The sequence below is a fragment of the Juglans regia genome, chromosome 11, assembly GCF_001411555.2.
Source record: "Juglans regia cultivar Chandler chromosome 11, Walnut 2.0, whole genome shotgun sequence".
Classification (NCBI taxonomy): Eukaryota; Viridiplantae; Streptophyta; class Magnoliopsida; order Fagales; family Juglandaceae; genus Juglans; species Juglans regia.
The window spans coordinates 16,661,451-16,680,720 of NC_049911.1; the positions used below are offsets into that span (position 1 = coordinate 16,661,451).

The 19,270-nt window shown below is 37.5% G+C and overlaps 1 protein-coding gene across 1 annotated transcript in view; it reads left to right on the forward strand.

The window, feature by feature from the left end:
- The first annotated feature begins 1,885 nt into the window (after nucleotides 1–1,885).
- LOC108993628 overlaps nucleotides 1,886–19,270 on the forward strand; it is a 61,732-nt gene continuing 44,347 nt past the window's right edge. The window contains exons 1-5 of the mRNA XM_018968608.2: nucleotides 1,886–2,356; nucleotides 3,088–3,259; nucleotides 3,341–3,558; nucleotides 13,297–13,357; nucleotides 14,264–14,336. Of these exons, the coding sequence (XP_018824153.1) occupies nucleotides 1,979–2,356; nucleotides 3,088–3,259; nucleotides 3,341–3,558; nucleotides 13,297–13,357; nucleotides 14,264–14,336 (902 nt within the window). The 5' untranslated portion in view covers nucleotides 1,886–1,978. The remainder of the gene's footprint in view (nucleotides 2,357–3,087; nucleotides 3,260–3,340; nucleotides 3,559–13,296; nucleotides 13,358–14,263; nucleotides 14,337–19,270) is intronic.

Genomic DNA, 19,270 nt, shown 5'->3' on the forward strand with positions numbered 1-19,270 from the left:
CTTTTAAAAGTTTCAGATCTCCTTACATATGTCCCAAGATCACATAATGTTAAAAAAATGCAAGAGCTGTTTGATGAAGAAAGCATAACAAAAATACAAAAAATATCCTTGCATTCTGTTTCTCAGAGCCAAGACCAAATAATTTGGATCCCAAGCAACTCAGGTGAGGTCTCTGTTAAAACAACTTACCAAATGATAGTCAATAACCATGAGATAGTTTCACAAGCAACCACTTAGAATATCTATGAAAAAAAATATGGAAACTGAAAATCCATGATCGACATAAGTTATTGCTTTGGAAACTTCAATAGAATATACTGCCTGCCAGATCAAGAATTAGAGAAGTTATTCAAGAAGCTTCAATAGAAGAATGCCAGCTATGTGACCAAGAAGAATAAACAACTCTCCATCTCTTCTTAAAATACCCAATTGTCAGGATTATGTGGTATCAAAGCTCATGGCCGTTAAAGCTGGAAACCTTGCCAATTCAATCCATATCGGATTGGATAAAAATGATTATTTGTCCGACCAAAGAATTGGGATTGTGAGAGGAAGAAACACATCACTTTCAACTATTCACAATGATAATTTTGGATTTTATTTGGAAGCGAAGAAATGAAATACTCCATAACCACACTTCCTTCTCCCTTGAATTAGCAAAAACTTAGTTAAACAAAATATATCAAGAGTACAAGGAGGCATGTAAAGAAAAAAAGCCAAGACAGGTGAAAAATTGGAGGGCTCCTCCAGATAACTTTTAGAGTCTTTCATTTGAGGTAGTAGTCAGAGATTCCTTTTCAGTGGTTTCAGCAGTTTGCAGGGATCATAATGGAAACATTTTGGAAATCCAAACTGAAAAGCTCCTCACCTCCAATCCATTAGTAGCTGAAGCAAATGCAGCTCTCCTAGCTACGAAAATGGCGTACCAAAACAACAAGAAAGGGCAATCTTGGAAGGCGACTCACAATTGGTAATAGAAGCCATTAATAACAACGAAGCCTCTTCTCACAGGCACATAGACCCCATCATTGAAGACATCAAGCATATCTCTAGTCCCCACAGACTATGGGAATTTGCAAAAATTCATCGATCTGCAAATTGATGTGCGCACTCTGTGGCGCAATGGGCAGCAACCAACTTTGTTTTTGGCTGCATACCCTATGATCTTTTATCTAGATGTTTGTTGTTTCTTGTAGTGAAAATGATCCACCTTAAACTATGTAGTTTACTATTTTTATAATATATGCAAGCTTGCTTAGAAAAAAAGAAAAGAAAAAAAGAGATACTCTCTTCTCATCTCATTTTAAAATTTTTTATAATTTTATTCCCAGATATCACTCAAACACATTTACTTTTCGATTTCAAATCTTCAACATTTTCATCTAATTATTACTTAATTATTATAACTTTTCTAAACTTCCAAATAAAACACAAAAAATATAATTTTTTCAAATTTTAAAACAAAAATTATATTAAAAAAATTATATTTTAATAATATTATATTATAATATTTTTATTAAATTTATTCTCTCTTATTTTTCAAAACCCAATATTTTACTATTTATAGATTTTTCATCACATTTCATTCCCTAAACATGCCCAAAATAATATTACAAAAGGCTTGAATATCCTTATAAAGAGCGATATTTTCGTGAGTCAATCCTAACTGATTTGGTTTTGAATGTTAATTTTATTATAATTTTTATTGTATTATTATATATGTAAGAAGTGGTTATTAAGTAAATTATTGTATATGTAAGAAGTGGTTATTAAGTAAATTATTGTTTGGATTGATAAACTGTAATTACTATACCCCAACGATCTTTGCTCGATGCTTACCGTTGCTATGTACGCGAACACGGGAAGTCAAGATACGTGTTATTCAAAAACCCCACCCCCAGCAGTCTCCCTGTTAAACTTAAACCTCACCCTGTCCCTATACTGCAATTCCTGAGACTTCTTATCCGACTGCTCATCAATGTCCTCCCTTTTCCTGATCCATACTGGGACTGCACTCCCCTTCAAACCCCCACCCCTCCTCTCTCCCCCTATCCCACGACGCGTTCTCGTCGTCGTTCGCTCTTCCGCAGTCTCCTCTCCCGAAAAGCGAACCAAAACTAGGAGGAGGAAGCAGCATTCCAAGGACAACGATTCTTCATCCTCCGTCCCATCAGCGGCGGAAAAGAGTCTTCGCTTCACCTTCATGGAGGAGCTAATGGAGCGCGCCAGGAACCGTGACTGTCTCGGTGTCTCCCATGTCATCTATGACATGATTGCCGCTGGCCTCAACCCCGGCCCGCGCTCCTTCCACGGCTTGATTGTCTCTCACGCTCTCAACGCCGACCACCAAGGCGCCGTATGCCATCAGTTCAAACTACATTTCTTTTTTGGTTATTGTTTTCTTTATTATAATGATAATAATGAATAGAAAAATTCTATTCAGGTTGGTGTAGTACATGTGCTTATATGACATAACTTGATTTAGAAAATAAATTTTAAAATTTGAATCTTACAAATCAAATTTTACTATTTTACCCAGCCTGAGAATAGACTAATCGTTTACGAATCGATTGCAATGTGAGGGGTAGATAAACTGCATCACCCCATGTGGATTTACATTGCAATACTCCTGATGTTAATAACCGTGATTTATTAATGACAAGCAGTGGGGCCAACTATGGTATTACTTTATAATTTACTACAGCTTGTTATAACCTGACATCGAGGCAACATGTGTTGGGATAAAGTCTAGTGTGTAGCTTCTAATTGTCTGTGCTCTCTGCGTCGGACTGTGGAGCTGTTTGATATGCATGATATGAGTGGCTACGTCTGTTTCTAGCAAAGTTATAGTTAAATTGCTGTAGTCTCCATGGCAGCTTCTTATTTTCATCATTATCTGTGCGATTATTCTTGTTGTGTTCCTGTTGATGAAGACAAATTCAATAACAACATTATCATTGCTGGCACCACTAAATCATGTAAAAAAGATGGTATTCTTGTGTATTTTGCACGATCATGAATATTGAAGACTGAATTTGTTCTTACTCATGAATATTGAAGACTGAATTTGTTCTTACTTGGTTGCAGATGCAATCCTTGAGGAGGGAGTTGGGTGCAGGCCTTCGTCCATTGCATGAAACATTTGTCGCATTGATTCGATTGTTTGGTTCTCAAGGTCATGCCGCTAGAGGCCAAGAAATCCTCTCAGCAATGGAGAAATTAAACTACGATATTCGCCAGGCTTGGCTAGTTCTTGTTGGTACAAAATACAATCTTGTTTTGCTTATTTGTGTCTATTTAGTTGAACTTTAGTCATTGATCAAGTGCTTCTTTTGAGCAGAGGAGCTTGTTAGGAACAAGCATTTGGAAGATGCAAACAAAGTGTTTTTGAAGGGAGCCAAAGGTGGGCTGAGGGCTACTGACGAAATTTATGATCTTCTAATTGAGGAAGACTGTAAAGTTGGGGATCATTCAAATGCCTTAGAAATTTCCTATGAAATGGAAGCAGCTGGGCGGATGGCAACCACTTTTCATTTCAATTGTCTGCTAAGTGTGCAGGTGACGCTTTTTAAATATTGGTTTCTCATTACACATTTCACCTGTTTGTGTGCTCAAGTTAAAAGGTTTTTGTGCATTTTTTTATTTTTTGTACACTATATGGCCCGCGGGGTTTTTCTTGTAAACAGACTTGGTATTGAGCAAGCCTGTTTGTAAAATGTTTTATGGCCATTCTGGATTTAGCTTCTAACTTGTTGGTATTGAATTTGGTCTAGATCAGGTCTGCACTTTTTCACCTTTCCCATGTGTATAAATTGTAAGTAGTTTTAGATACAAATGGTTTGTAGCACAGAATATCGACACCCACCAATAATCTCTGAAAAATGTAAGCAAAAAAGAAAGATTGAAGGCTATTGACTTATCTTAGTGGGTGTGTTTTTTACCTTTTTTAATTGCTTTTTATGGGTACCTTAGATTGGAAGACTTTATTGATACTAACCAAACAGACTCTTCCTTAGATAGAAGATCTATTACATGATACTGTAATATCTTTTGGAGGTGCTTTTGTTACATGGAAAGTAAGAAACACACAATGATTTCACAATCATGTAGAAGTTGAGTAGGGCTGTGCATCCAGATACCAAGGAATATCCGGATCGGCAACCGGATTTTTAAAACCGGGCAGATACTCGCCTAGGTAAAACCGATTCAAACCCGGGTGGGTATCCGGTTTTAGATTCTAAGCAAAAACTGGATACTCGGGTTTTAACCAGGTATTCGGTTTTAAATTTTTATTTTTATTTTTAATTTTTTTCTGCAATATTTAATACGCAGCAAAATTGTAGTGAGAAGAAAAATGACACACTGAAAGTGCTAAAATAAGTATGAACATATACCTAAAAAATATAATAAAAAATTCTAAAAGCAGTATAAAAAAAAAGATACTAAAAAATCTAAAAAAAATCTAAAAACAGATACCTAAAAAAAAAAAAAGATAAAAATAAAAAAATAAAAAACAGATCTAAAATCTAAAAAAAAAAAAAATCTAAAAAAGTAAAAGTGTAAAGATTAAAACTTAAAAAACAAACAATTTTACAGACATAAAATCATTCTCTGTTTTTCTTCTTCTTCTTCATGTTGTTGACTTCATAACTTTGCACATATACAATACTTGCTGTTCTTCAAAGATTTTCATGTCAGGATCTTCAAAGATTAAACAAAGAAAAGAAAGTCACATCCTCAGATTATACAATATACACAAAGGGCAATTCAAATTGCATAGACAACCAAAATGATTCCATATATTATCTACCTGTAATTGCACCACTACCTTCATCAAGTTCATAGCTCCACCCTTTATCATCCAAAGCACCATGTCATTGTTGCAACAACGAGGTGGCCATTCCTTCCAGTTTTGTCACCTTGTAACTTCATTTGGAATTGTTGGAAATTAAGAAACATGTGCACATAGGAGTTTCTAAACGTAGAACTTATAGTTCAGAATGTAATAACTTGGACACCAAATACTTCAAACAAAGCAAATCCAATCAATATGAACTTACCCAAAAGAAATTCACTCACTGTCTAACGTGAAAATTATTATCTTGTAGTTTCTCTTGTGAACATTAAAGCCAAGAGTTACTTATATAAAAAAAAATTAAAGCCAAGAGGCTTTGCATCTTCCTCAATTTTAGACATGAAAGGAGATAAGTCAAATTTCCATATCAGAGCAATAAGCATGAAACTGCGAGTAGGAAAAAAAGCATGTTGATTAGGACCAATTCTATAAGAACTACTTATTAAGTTTGAAGCTCTCATCTGGGTCAATAAAACAAAATTCACAAATATGTGAAAGCAACATGTAACAATTGAGATCATCAAACTCCACCTCAAACAAATAACAAAAATTATAATAGAGATGCGGCAACGCCAAAGCTATCACTATGAGAGGCAATGATATTTCCCACTTATCCCATCACATTCATAACTGCAATATTTAATAACAAAATATAAGCAACATGAGATTACAAGCATAAAGAAAGACCCATCACATTCATGCAGAAACAGAGGAAAACAAATCGAAGATACCCTTCCTATTGTGGCAAATGGGCTTGAAATTTTCCTCTTTGCTGAATCTGTAATCTGGTGCCGCAAATCTGTTCCCTTGGCTATTAATAGTAGGGTCTGCACTCCCGCCAATTGCATACATTTCCCAATGAGTGCAGTCATTGTTCACCACATGGAAGTACCCGTGCCTACATCTGCATATATATGGGAAAGAATATGTTCAACACAACATGAAAATAAAGGGCATATATGAATATTATTTACAATACAAGAACTCCTACAGCATCACCAACATGAACACTCCATAAAATGTTTCCAGCATCTTCAGACTTCCCAATGTCAATAGCACCAAAGATTGGTCAGAAAGCACCACAAACCACTGAGGGAAAGACACATGCATATTCTTAGATATAATAATATCACTTGCTATAATTGATCAGTAGTTCATGTTCAAAATTGGCCCAGACTCACTTTACAGAGCTGTCAGTGAAATTCTGGGACTTTATCTTCCTCAAACATGAACTCTTCTCTGTAGTCAAAGCAAAATATAAGCAAAATGAGATTACATGCACAAAGAAAGACCCATCCAATTTTGTTTCAATCCCATCCGACAAATACCTATTCACCTCCGAGCCAAATACTGAATTGTTTTGCTTCCTCAAATTTTGCAAATTTTGAAAGAACTAGAAGTATTGTTTGCAAATTTTGCAAGTTGTGTATTGTATATTGGTCTTTCATGGCTGCCCAAGGAGGTGATAAGAGGCATAATGTTGCTACATCCCTTATTCCTGTTGGCCAACAACAATGGATTGGTGGATGGCAAACTCCAAAGCATAAAAGGGGGACATCTTCTCAAGGGAGGATATTCAACTACCAAGCTACAAACAAAACAAGCAAGCCAAACCAATCAGCCAAAACTTCCAACCAATACAACGTAACCCAATCTGGGATTCTGGTGCGGTATGACAACAAATTGTACATGTTAAAATTTATTGTTGGTTTATGGTAACTACATTGCACACATTTCAACACTTCTAATCAATACAATGTAACCCAATCTGGTGTGGTATAACAGTACACAACTTGTACCAGTAACCCAAAACTTATGCATTTAAAGATGGAAATACATTCAGAATGATAATCACAAGGACCAGAAGTTCTTCTCCAACTTCCCAGGAAAAAAAAATTTAATTTAAAAAAAATATTTTAAAAGTAATACTAATTACACTACCGTTTCTATTAAATTCTTCAATATACATCTATCATACTACTGCATCCCAAAACGACAACCCCCGATAGCAATAAACTTCTAATCATTTAGCCTATCAATATCCATCTCAATCCTTTTGGCTCATAATCATTTAGCAGAAAATACAGAGTCACAACTAAACCCAGAAATACAAAAATCCCTATACACTCATCATTTACATACAAAACCCAGCATTCATAATCAAACTTTAAACATAGAAATAAAAAAATTACTATACAAACTGACATTCACATGCAAAACTAAAAAAAAGAGAGAGGAACGTACTGATAGTAGCGAGAAAAAGCTAGGGCTTCTATGATGTTAACGGATGATGACCTCTCAATGGTGGCGATGCTAGGGTTTCGGGGACTTGAGAGAGAGAGAGAGATGTGTTGCTAGGGTTTCGGGGACTTGATAGAGAGAGATGCTTTGCTAGGGTTTGCTGTTTTGGGGACTTGAGACTTTGAGAGAGAGATAGGGAAACTGCAAAGTGGAGAGAGAGAGAGAGAGAGGGAGAGAGTCGGGCTGAGGAAGTGGGGAGGAAGTATATTGGGGATGGGGAAGTAATACAAAACCACATCGTTTTGTAACATAAAACAGTTTTTTTTTTAAACAAACCTGGTTACGGATACCCGGTTATTCTTGGTTCCGTAACCGGATTCGGGTGGGTAAGATATTAACTTATCCGCTTGGGTCCAATCTGGGTTGATAACCGTCCGGATTCACCTAGATTTTTGGGTTCCGGACTAGACCGGAAAAAAATCCGGTCCGGATGCACACCCTTAAAAGTTGAGTATAGGGCAATGGCTAGTAGTTATGATAAATCATATTGGTCGCAAGTTTTTCTTCAAGGATTTTTTATTCACTTTAAAATCTGGTTTGGTTTGGATTTGCTTTGTTTTTTTGACCATCAGACTTCTCTTCATATGGTTTCATCTTAATTGTTATGAGAACCTAAGCATATTGACGTTACTCTTAATTTTATTCAGTATTAGATATTGAGTGGGAAGATCATTGCACTATTTATTAAGTATAAGAACCAAGTTGTAGATGTGTTCATTAAGTCTTTTGGTTTGCGTGGTTTGAAATTTTTTGTTTCAACTTGGGCATACATGACATATATTCTCTAACTTGAGGGGAAATGTTAGAGAATAGGACATTCTTGTAATAAGTATTTCAAATACCGGTATAGACATGTATAAAAGTTAGTGTAGAGAGGTAAGGGAAGTAATTTTTCTCCTCTCATAGTTCTTTCACAAGCCCTAGCGTGAACAATTGTACTTATATCCTACATCTCCTAGAACTCTATCCCAATGTCTTCATTGAATAATTGTGCTGTGAAGCTTTTGTGGATTTTCAGAGTGTCCCAAGATTGTAAAGTTGACACCTTGACAGATTTCTTTTTTAATTTATTGTGAACAATGAGAATAAGGGGTGGAGGTGTAGACAAACTTCTTTGGATTCCATCCAAGAAAGGGAAGTTTGTAATTCGCTCATACCAAGCACTAACTATTCAAGATACAAATTCCTTCCCTTTGAAGAACATATTGAAGATTTAAGGTGCCCCTACGAGAAGCTTTCTTCATTTGGATAGCTTCTTTATGGGTTGGTGCTGTATTTGTAGAAAGGGAGGGGTTATTTATTTATTTATTTTTGATCGGTAAACAAATTTTTATTGATCAAAAGAGAGACAAAATTGCCCAAGTATACGAGACATATACATGATCAAGTTTATGTCTAGTTTAGAGATACAAGGAAATCATGAAAAGACTTGCCATGAAAATCAATTACAATCGACCATTGGAGTAAAGTATTGAAAAACAAAATTCTAAGCTCTTCCTTTGATCTCTCTTGATCTTCAAAGCATCTTACGTTCTGCTCCCTCCAAATGCACCACCATAGACAAATAGGTAACATCTTCCATATGGATGCAATTTGAGAGTTGCCCCTAATACCTCTCCAAGATGCTAAAAAATCACATACCCTTTTTGGCATCACCCACGCTAACCCCAATTGTGCTAAGACTTTGGTCCACAAGGTCATGACAATCTTATAATGTAGTAATAGATGGTCAGCGGACTCGCCGCTCTTCTTACACATGTAACACCAATTCATAGCTATAATGTCACGTTTCCTTTGGTTATCTATAGTAATAATCTTCCTCAAAGAGGCCGTCCATACAAAAAAAGCTGCCTTTAGAGGTTCCTTTGTCTTCCAAATGCTCTTCAATGGGAACGGGACTGAGTTGTGCATGTTCAAGGAACAATAGAAAGAGCGGGATAGAAAGAGCGGGCCGTAAAAACCCCCTTCTTAGAGGGATGCTAATATATCTTGTCTTCACCTTCCCCCGACACACGAGTGGAGTACACAAGGTCAAAAAAGGCCGAAAAGTCATCCATCTCCCAATCTTGTGCATCTCTATGGAAAGTGAGGTTCCATTGGGGAGGGCCATTGGAAAAGATAACTAAATCTGCTATTGATGCTTCTTTCCTTCTTGCTAAGCTATAAACTTGTGGAAAAACATCCTTGAGTGCCCGATCACCGCACCATAAGTCATGCCAAGATTTTACCTTCACTCTGTTGCCGACTTTGAAGCAAGTATGTGCTGCATAAACGTCCTACCCTCTTCTAATATGTTTCCAAAGCCCAACTCCATGAGGCCCACTAACCTCATTAGAACACCACCCTCCCCATGATTTCCCGTGCTTCAAAGCAATGACGGTTTGCCACAAGGCCTCCCGTTTTTGGTGATATCTCCATAACCATTTGCCAAGCAAGGCTTGGTTGAAAGATCTCACCCAAGCCTCTTTTTTTGATGGGGGAGCAAATTGTGGCCCATTTCACTAAGTGAAATTTAAACTCATCCTTGATCCCTCCCCAAATTCCGTATACCCAAGCCTCCTTCTTTGATGGTGATATTTATCGCCCGCCATACCCTTGACCACTGACCTGACCTCTACCTCCTCAAAAGGCCTTTCGAGTCGTTCCACAACTTGTGGGTCAAGAACATAAAAAAACCAGCCCGTCAAGTCTCGGCCTCCACTCATTGTTTAAAAAACAACTTATTATAGTAATTGACAATGTGGTCTGAGATCTTGGTATGGTTGGATGACACCGCCCCATCTATCAACAGAGTATCTATAGCATTGTGCCGCCTATGTGAGTTGGCCACTTGGTGAAAAAACTTGGTGCATCTATCCCCTTCCTTCAACCATAATGCTTGTGATTTCTGTCGCCACAATATTTCTTCCAAAAGAGACATTCGTTCAATATCCGCAATCACTTGGGATTTGTGGGCCCGCTCGATTTCAGAAAAAACCCTCTCCTCTTCCACACCCTCCAAGCCCTTAAGCTCCTCCAATAGAACAGTTTTCTAGCTTTCCACATTACCGAAATCTTGTGTATTCTACTCCTTCAAGTCATTTTTCAAAGGCTTTAATTTGTAAGCCAGCATATAGCTAGCATTACCATGGAAATGGTTAGAAGACCACCATTGTTTTATTCTGTCCAGAAAACCCTCTGACTTCAACCACATGTTCTCAAATTTGAAGTACCTTGGACCTCTTCTAATGCCCCTGCAATTTAAAAGAATGGGAAAGTGATTTGAACACAACCTGGGTAGTCTCTTCTGAGTGAGATCCGGATAGTGTGCCTCCCATTCTGGTGAGATTAGAAATCTGTCTATCCTTGACCAAGATGGAAGATCTCGGTTGCTAGACCAAGTGAAGGAACCACCTGCAAGAGGAATATCCTGTAAATTCTGATCAGAAATGAAGTTAGAAAAATCTACCATGGGTGAGTTGAAACCCGAACCACCCGATCTCTCACTCAGGAAACGAGTGATGTTGAAATCACCTCCAATACACCAAGGTAGGTCAAATATGATGCTAATACCGGCCAACTCATCCCATAGTAAGCTTTGAGATGGGTCAAGATTAGGCCCACAAACACTTGCAAAAGTCCACTGATAGCCATCTATGACATTCTTAAACGAGCAAGCCACCACATAATCCCCCATGGACTTTTTCACGTCGTTGATTCGAGAAATCGAGACTTTTTGTGTCTGGTTAGAAGGCAATGACTCGACAACAGTAACCGGGGTAGCCTCGCATTTCTGTCCCAAAACTTCCCCTTCCTCAAAGGAACTGCTTGCAACCTTACCCCTGCTCGCAAACGTCTCCACTGGCCTCGGCTTAGTTGTCTGTGTGCCGGCGACCTCTGTCGTGGTGGTCTGTGCAGCTATTGGGCCTTCATGAGCAATAGAAATGTTGGAAATCCCTCCTCCATACTCAGATATTACAACCTTTGGCGACTGGACCTCCATTGGAGCCTCTGCAACCTTTGGCGGGGTTGACTGAAGCTTTGCCGGTGACGGTGGTTCAGGCCCACGCGTCGACAGGCCATCAATAGCCTGCGGCTTCTTCCTCCAGAATGGGCCTCCATTCTGTGTTCTCGCCTTGGGCTGGAGCCTGTTACCCGCATAAGCCTGGCCCTTCCCATAAGGCCTGCCATTCTAGTCTCGTAAGCCCAATTGGCAACCCGAGCCCACGCCCTCCATTGCATAACCCTCAACGCACCGTATTAATGAGACAACACTATTTGTTAACTTCCCCAATGAAGTCTGCATTTCATGCAACTCCTTCAGGATTTTTTCCTCTTTCAGCCCAACCGACCCTCTGCCATCTCCTCCTCCACTCTGAGCAGCTATCGAAAAGGGAGGTGAGCCCTTTTGCAGGTCTGCCATCATAGTGTGCTGCGTGGCTCGATGAACCTCTAGAGCCTCCTTGTACGACCTCGATGGCAAAGCTATCGCCATCGCTTGCGGTGAGTTTCTCCCCTGAACACCTACTCTGCCCATATCCTTCAGCACCGCCACCATCTTCCTCCACCCCATTCCAGCCTTGTCTTCAGATATGAGTATGTGACTCCGGCGATCTCCCCCACCATACACCACCAAAGCCATGTAGGAGCCACGAGAGTTTGAGCATCGCTGGGCAATGAGGCCTCTATCACCTTCCCGACGAGTAAAGTAGTAACCTTTGCTCCCAGACTTCAGACAAGCCTCCAACGAGTTAGCCAGCCAACGGATAGTCTCTAAACCCAGCCATAGACAGCTCACACCTTTCCATCCTTTCTCAGTAATGCACACCTTACCCCCATCTCTTCTCACCTCAAAAATCTTTGACTCAAAAACTAAACAACTAAAAGAAGTCATAGCCTTGCTTCGATACCAGATAACCCCCCGTCAACAGCCCACAACCACCATCGACGACGTGAAAAAGTCTAAAGTGTATGGAGAGAAAAAGGCAGAACGTAAGAAACTTTTACTAGAATCAATGCAACTTCTAAACATATTCTGAAAGCTACCACAAACAATTTCCCTTGGACTGAAGAGGCTCGTTGTTGTGAGAGCATGACTAGTTTGTAGCCCTATATACTCCAAAGGCTCTTTTACACACGGGAGGGGTTATTATAGACCATCTTCTACTTCATTGTGAGGTTGCTAGTGTCATGCGGTATGATTTCTTTAGCAAAGTTGGTTTAACATGGGTTATGCCTAGAAATATAGTAGATCTTCTTGCTACGTGGAGAGGATTAAATTATAATACACAAATTGCTGCTGTGTGGAAGATGGCTCTGATTTATCTATTGTGGTGTGTTTGGAGGAAAGGAACGATAGAAATTTTGAAGATTGTGAGCAGATATTGGATGAACTCAAAACTTCTATAAAAGTTTGTTCCTTTGGGAAATCGCTATAGATTTCAATGGATGCCTCCATGATTTCCTTGTATCGGTTTATAACTCTAACTAGGTATTTCTCTCGTATATGACCCGTGTACTTGGGCTATGACTGTTATTACTTGGGCTATGACTGTTATTATTATCAATGAAATTTACATTTACCTACGGAAAAAAACGTGCTGTGAAATATCTTTGCAGAGACAGACTGGTTTCATTATTATTTGCCTTGGAATATATAACCTATACTTCGGATATGTTTTGAACACTTGCCTATTGTGTCCCAAATTTTAAACTACTCTCTCTCTCTCTCTCTCTCTCTCTCTTGCATTTTATACATGTTGACATGCAGCTGATAGAAAAATGTATTGGACGTGCATAAGGCCATGAGTGTTTTGATGTTTCCTATTTTCTCCTGCCAAAACACCAAAACACCATTTCCTGCCTTCAATGCTTGGGTTTATTTACGACTTCATGTTTGCAAAAGTTTATGCTTTCTCTTGAATACGCCCTGTGTATTTGGGTTACCCTATACGCTTTTAATAAAATCAACTTACTTATCAAGAAAGTTCATTCCTGTTCATGAAACATACTTTAGTATGGTGGTTGAGCTAACAGTAGAAGTATCAGCTGATATTTTTATCTTATAATAAAATATTTGAGACTGTTCAAATTCAATCTAGTTTTTGTTGTTTTTAGTTACAGATTTTGCAGTACTGATTGCTTCCATTTTTATTTTTTAGGCTACTTGTGGCATACCCGAAATTGCTTTTGCCACATTTGAGAACATGGAATATGGGGAAGGTTTGCATTCTCTCCTCCTCATTTCCTGCTTGTTTGCTAGAATGGTTATTGTTAGTCAGTTTGCATTCACAATTAGTTGCACAACATTTATTGTTTCAGATGTTGGGGCAATTTAAAACCTTTTCAGTCTTTATTGCAGTATGGATACAACAAAGATGCACCTTGGGTATTTTGCAATATGTTCAAATTAATTGTTCTTAAGCTGTACTTTTCCACCTTTTCTCTGATTGATGTGGAACAAAAGTATTGATACAAAAGAAGGAAAGACTACAGACAAAAGGAGAAATTCCTCACCAATACATTTGAAATGGAAAGAAAGTGAAAAGGGAATAAAAAACTATAACAATGCAAGTCAATGTCAATAATGGGTCATTGGGTGACAACTAAAATATTCAGTCCCAGTTCTTTCTCCTTTGCTAGCGGGTTGCTCTTCTTGTGAACTGATGGCACCGAGTAGTTTGTACTTTTGTTGTTTTTTTGGTTTGTGAAAAGGTGTAAGCTCTCTCTCTCTCTCTCTCTCTCTCTCTCTCTCTCTCTCTCTCTCGTTTGACTCTGCTTATTCTTTTCTTTTTGTTTTTCTTTCATTGGGTGTTTCAGGATATCAGATTCTATTTCTTTTTTCTTTCCCTTGGAAACCTTTAACCACTTTGAAACACACATCAATAATTGGAGATGGAACAGCTTCATGGATTAATAATTAATCCCTTATTGACCTCCATAATGTTAACTGTACTTGATTCATTGTTTGAAACAAACTCCACAACCGATTTCTCGTTACCTTCACATTTTAGGTTTCCATTAGGTGAATGGATTCTCCAGCTTTTGTTTTCAATTATCCAAGGTTTATACTTGATTATATCTTTGTTTATCTGGTGCTAAATTCTTACACTTGTCTTTGCATACCAGCTTATATGAAGCCAGATACCGAGACTTATAATTGGGTGATCCAAGCATATACAAGAGCTGAATCTTATGACAGGTGATTTTGTAGCACATCAGTACATGTACAACTATCCATAACTGAGTGGTTTTTGACTATCCTGGTTGTTTGTTGAAAGCATGCAATGATAACTTCATATTTTGGATAGCTCAAAATTGTTATTGAACCCTATCTCTAGTGGTGGTTCTCAGGAACATGGAACTCCTACCAATGTGCAGATTAATGTCGCAATCAAGCTAACAATGTAACAATGACAATTTAACTCAAATTTGTTTGTTTAAAACCTGAAATGATCACTTCATGCAGATCAATTTCTTATGTAGACTGTTTTCCCTTAATTATTAACAATATCAGACTAAACTTGGGGGAAAGTGGAAACCTTCCAGCCTCCCCTCATCCTGAAGCCCTCCCATCTTATAGTTTGAAACCTATGCCCCTTGCATTCTAGGGGAGACAGATTTGACTGCAAAGGCTGGTTGATATTTCATACATTAAGTACGAATTTATGCACAAGCAATTAGTGCTACCAGTGTTAGGAAAAAAGTTTGTGATTGCAAACCAATTTGACATAAGATCATAGATGGACACAATAATCAGCCTCTCACAATTCCATACCATCCAATCCTTTACCACAACGACTGGGCAGAAGTTCATAAACGTGCACAGTTGTGCCTGTCAAGCTAGAAGGCCATGGTTTGGGTGAATAGTGGCCATGACCATAGACCCTCTGTAACACCCCGCTCTCTGATAAAGTCATTTTTAGAATTTTCAGGGAACTGGTGTGTTACTAAACTTGAACTTAAAAACTTTTCTTCTAACAAAGCGCCAGATACAAAAGATTCCATAAATAAATAAGCCAATCTTTATGAAATACTTAAAATCCAAAAGAGAGTTTGCGGAAGCACTTATTTAAAATCAATAAAGTCTCATGTGCTTATCAAAATAACTTATTAAACTTGAAATCATAAAACTGAGCATGACATAAACTGTCTAGACCTCTGCCTCGCCTCCCCGGGTTAAGTCCTATCTTGCAGTCCCATCCTCATAAAGATTATCACCTGGGATGGTTAAACATAAACACATACAAAAATGAGTCGAATACTCAATAAGCAACACATCATATAGTAAACATAATAAACATAAGATTTCTTAAAATATACATACTCATAAATACAAACATAACTAAATTGAAAATGAACCCAATCTGTACATGAAATGCATTAACTTGTCTTTCACTTGTCATAAGCCGGTACCCATTGTTGACCCCCATGAGTTAGGGTTAGAGAATCTAAGTAGATTCCAATTCCGCCCATGGCTGCGGGTTGTGGAACCTATACATAAGGAAGACACACTGGGTGCACTACCAACATATACAACCTGGCAATGCAATATACCCAGAACTTATAGTACCTTCTTCATATCATAACATAGGCCGTTACGTATCTTATCATTCATATTTCATCATAATCATAATCATACTTGCATATTTGTCATATCATGTCATATCATAGATTTCACTTATTTCAAGTGAAATCGCATATTTCATAAAATGTTGTGGCACATGTTTCTTCACATAAAATTATGACTTTTCTTTTTTTTGATAAGTATGCTGGGCACTTTTCATAAATCTTTTGATGCATAATTTTTTTTCATAAAATCATGAATTTTCATAAATATTTTGATGCATAATTTTTCATGTAAAATCATAGATTTTATAATTTTATCATGATTTGGGTACATAAAAGGGGCTTCCAATGGAGGGCGTACATGCAAATATTTTTATAAAAGACATGCTGTTTACCGTATATTTGTGTAAGGGTATGATCATGCTACTTACCTCGTATCGCTAAATCCAAAGTCTCGCTTCGTAAATCGTTACCTATACTAAGTATCATATATCACTAAATTTAGAAGAGTGTGTCATAATGTTTTATTTAATTTAATACCTACTAAGGAAAATCACTTTAATGATTAATCCCTTTTTTTCTGAGTTTAATAGATACTAAGTCCATAAGTAAGCCCTTTGTAATGAGATATACCAGACCATTTACAATCTGCCATAGTTACAAAATTAAGGGCAATAGCGTAATAATACTTAAAATTCTACCACTATAATTAGAAAAGAAAGAACATAAAAATCTATACTAGTACTAGTCTGGACACGCTTAACAAAAGAAACGAAAAGCATGAAAGCAACTTTAAGGGCAAATTCGTAATAAACCTAAGTCTACATGTGCTTACTGAAAATTGATCTTGTCATGTTTTATGACAAGGTCAGAGGATGGCAAAATTGTAATTAACCAAAAGGCTAAAAGTTAAAAGAAGCACTTAACACTTGAAAACAAACTTTCAGCAGGGGGAGAGAGAGAGAGAGTCCTGATGTAATTACACAAAATAAACCTTCAGGTGGAAAAAAGAAAGTAAAAGAATTGAAAGGTATAGAGTTTACGGTTGCGGTCTAGGCGAGAGGAATTAAAGCAATTGAAAACTGGTGCTATTCGGTGTGAGAGAGAGAGGTGAGAGAAATTCAGAGAGAGGGAAGATCTTACCAAGAGGAGAGAGAGGCTTTCGTACGTGCTTGACTGGGGGTGCTCTGTGTGATTTTGGTTAAACAAAAACTACATTGGGGCTTGAAGAGGAATGAGATACACGTAAAGTGCATGGGCTGAGCGTATATATACAAGGAGTCGGTTTAAGAGTTTTAATTTGAAGATGATTTGTAGAATTGTAAGAGAGTTCTATTCGGGGCATGAATTCTAGTGGAAGGTGAAGACGTGTATGGCTTAGAGTTTGAAAAGGTAGTCGGTTAAAGAGTTTTAACCTGAAGATGACTTGTAGAGTTGTATCCCTGTTAAGAGAGAATTCCATTGGCGTGAATCCTAGTAGAAAGTGGAGATGTGCATGAATTAGAGTTTACGAAGGTAGTCGGTTAAAGAGTTCTAACGTGAAGATGACTTGTAGAGTTGTATCCCTGTTGGGAGAGAATTCCATTGGGCCTAACGGGTTTGGGTTCATTTCATGGGCTAAAAATTCAGTAATTTAAATTGGGTTTCTAAATTATCGGCCCATTAATTTCTTCTAAATTTTTAGCTAATTTTAACGACCTAAAAGATAAAATTTTGGGCCTAACTAAATCCCAAGAAATAATAATTCGCAGTTTATCCAATATGGCCCATAAAAATCCAATAACTTCAAAAATCTTAATAGCACGTGGCCTATTCCAGTACAGCCCATTAACTTTATTTTAGGCCCATTAGATTTTTTTTTTGCTATTTCATCCCTAATAATATTGGGTCGGGTCGTTACACCCACTCATTACTGAACTTGTTGAAGAGATGAAATATAACCAAGGTACATCTTTTTAATTTGAGGTTGCATAATATTTCGCATAAAAATCATGAGTATGCCCCCGTGTGATAATGGCACGATCTGCCAATCCTTGGTTGGCATCATTTGTGGTTGAGGCTGGAACACAGTTTGCTTATATCCACTTCTAGACATTCAAGTCTTTTGTTCATGATGGAAGCTTTGATTAAATCACTTTTGGCTTCTATTTCCGGTAGTTTGATTTTTCATTTGGAAGCTTCGATTCACTCATGTTGTTGATTAATTTTTTCTGGTTGGTTTTTTAGTAGTTATTGTTGGTTGGTATTGTTTTGATAGCTGGCTAGTTACTTGGTGATACAAATGTTTTGGTTAGTTGCTGGTTCTATGTTGTTTGGGAGCATCCTTTCTTGTGAATTACAATGGTTTCTCAGTGTAGTGATGTCAGATCAATCTTTTGTTCCTTTTGGTTGTGGTCTTTGTGGTTCTAGTAGTGGTCGATGAGGTCCCAGTGTACATGGCAGACTTGATTGGCATTAAAGCCAAAACTGAAAATGAAAATATATTGATGTTTTTTTCTCATTTCATGTAAGTACATTTTTGCTTGAATCTTCTTTGATAGTGGTATAGAACAATAGTATCATTGGAGTAGATACACGAATGACTTCAAACAAAAGAAGTTGAGTATGTGTAGTGGTCCAAGTAAAGTGAAAACAGAAAGGATTGAATTTGGAATATTTTATTAATATATCCGTTTTCTTGTTCTGGTTAACTTCTCGATTCAGATACAATGAATATACTTGTAGATAAATATGTTAAGCTTCTGTCACATGAATGAGCTATTGCTTCTCACTGCATCTACTCTTTCTAACTTAGATGTGGCATTGTGTCTCTTACCATCCCCCTGATGCCCTTCAATCTTCTTCTTGTCCCTTCTCTATATGGCATTCTCATTTAGGTCATCTCTCTCTTTGAAGTTGAGGTGTCAAGTTGCAAGTGTTAGTTATGTATTCTCTTTACTTTGTGAAGCATTTCAACTTATTTAAAATTGTTGTGTGTCTTCTAATCCTCAAGTTGCTAGTTGTGTTTCTAGTCCTTTTGACTTGATTCATTCTCATGTATGGGGACCCATTATGATAAGTCCAATAAATTCTATGAACTCTGCTTTTCTCTCCGTACACTTTCACGATGGGTGATTTTTTCTGGTGACCTTTGCCGGAACCATTCTTTGGGTGATTGTTTTAGACCATAAGGTGCCCTATGAACTTGAAAACAGTATCCCAATTTTTCCTCTGAGTAGCAGTGCCAGGTGCTTGCTCCATGTAGATTTTCTGCAATAAGCATTGGGGAGAAAAATACGTTTAGAGAGGCTGACATGTAATATACTTTTAGTAGTCTATTTGTTGTGAAATGTAGTTCAAACTATGGCTAAACATATTAGCTTTCATGTAACAAATTTGGGTTTACACATCGAGGTATTATGTCATAATTATCGATGACATCTGTGGATCACCAGTCACCTGGAACATCATTCTTGTATACCACAAAAGGTCACTTTGAATTGAATGAAATCTTTGTGTGCCAGTAGAAAGTTTGGTGGTTGGAACATGAGACAATATAAAATCAATGGTTGATATATGGATATGAAT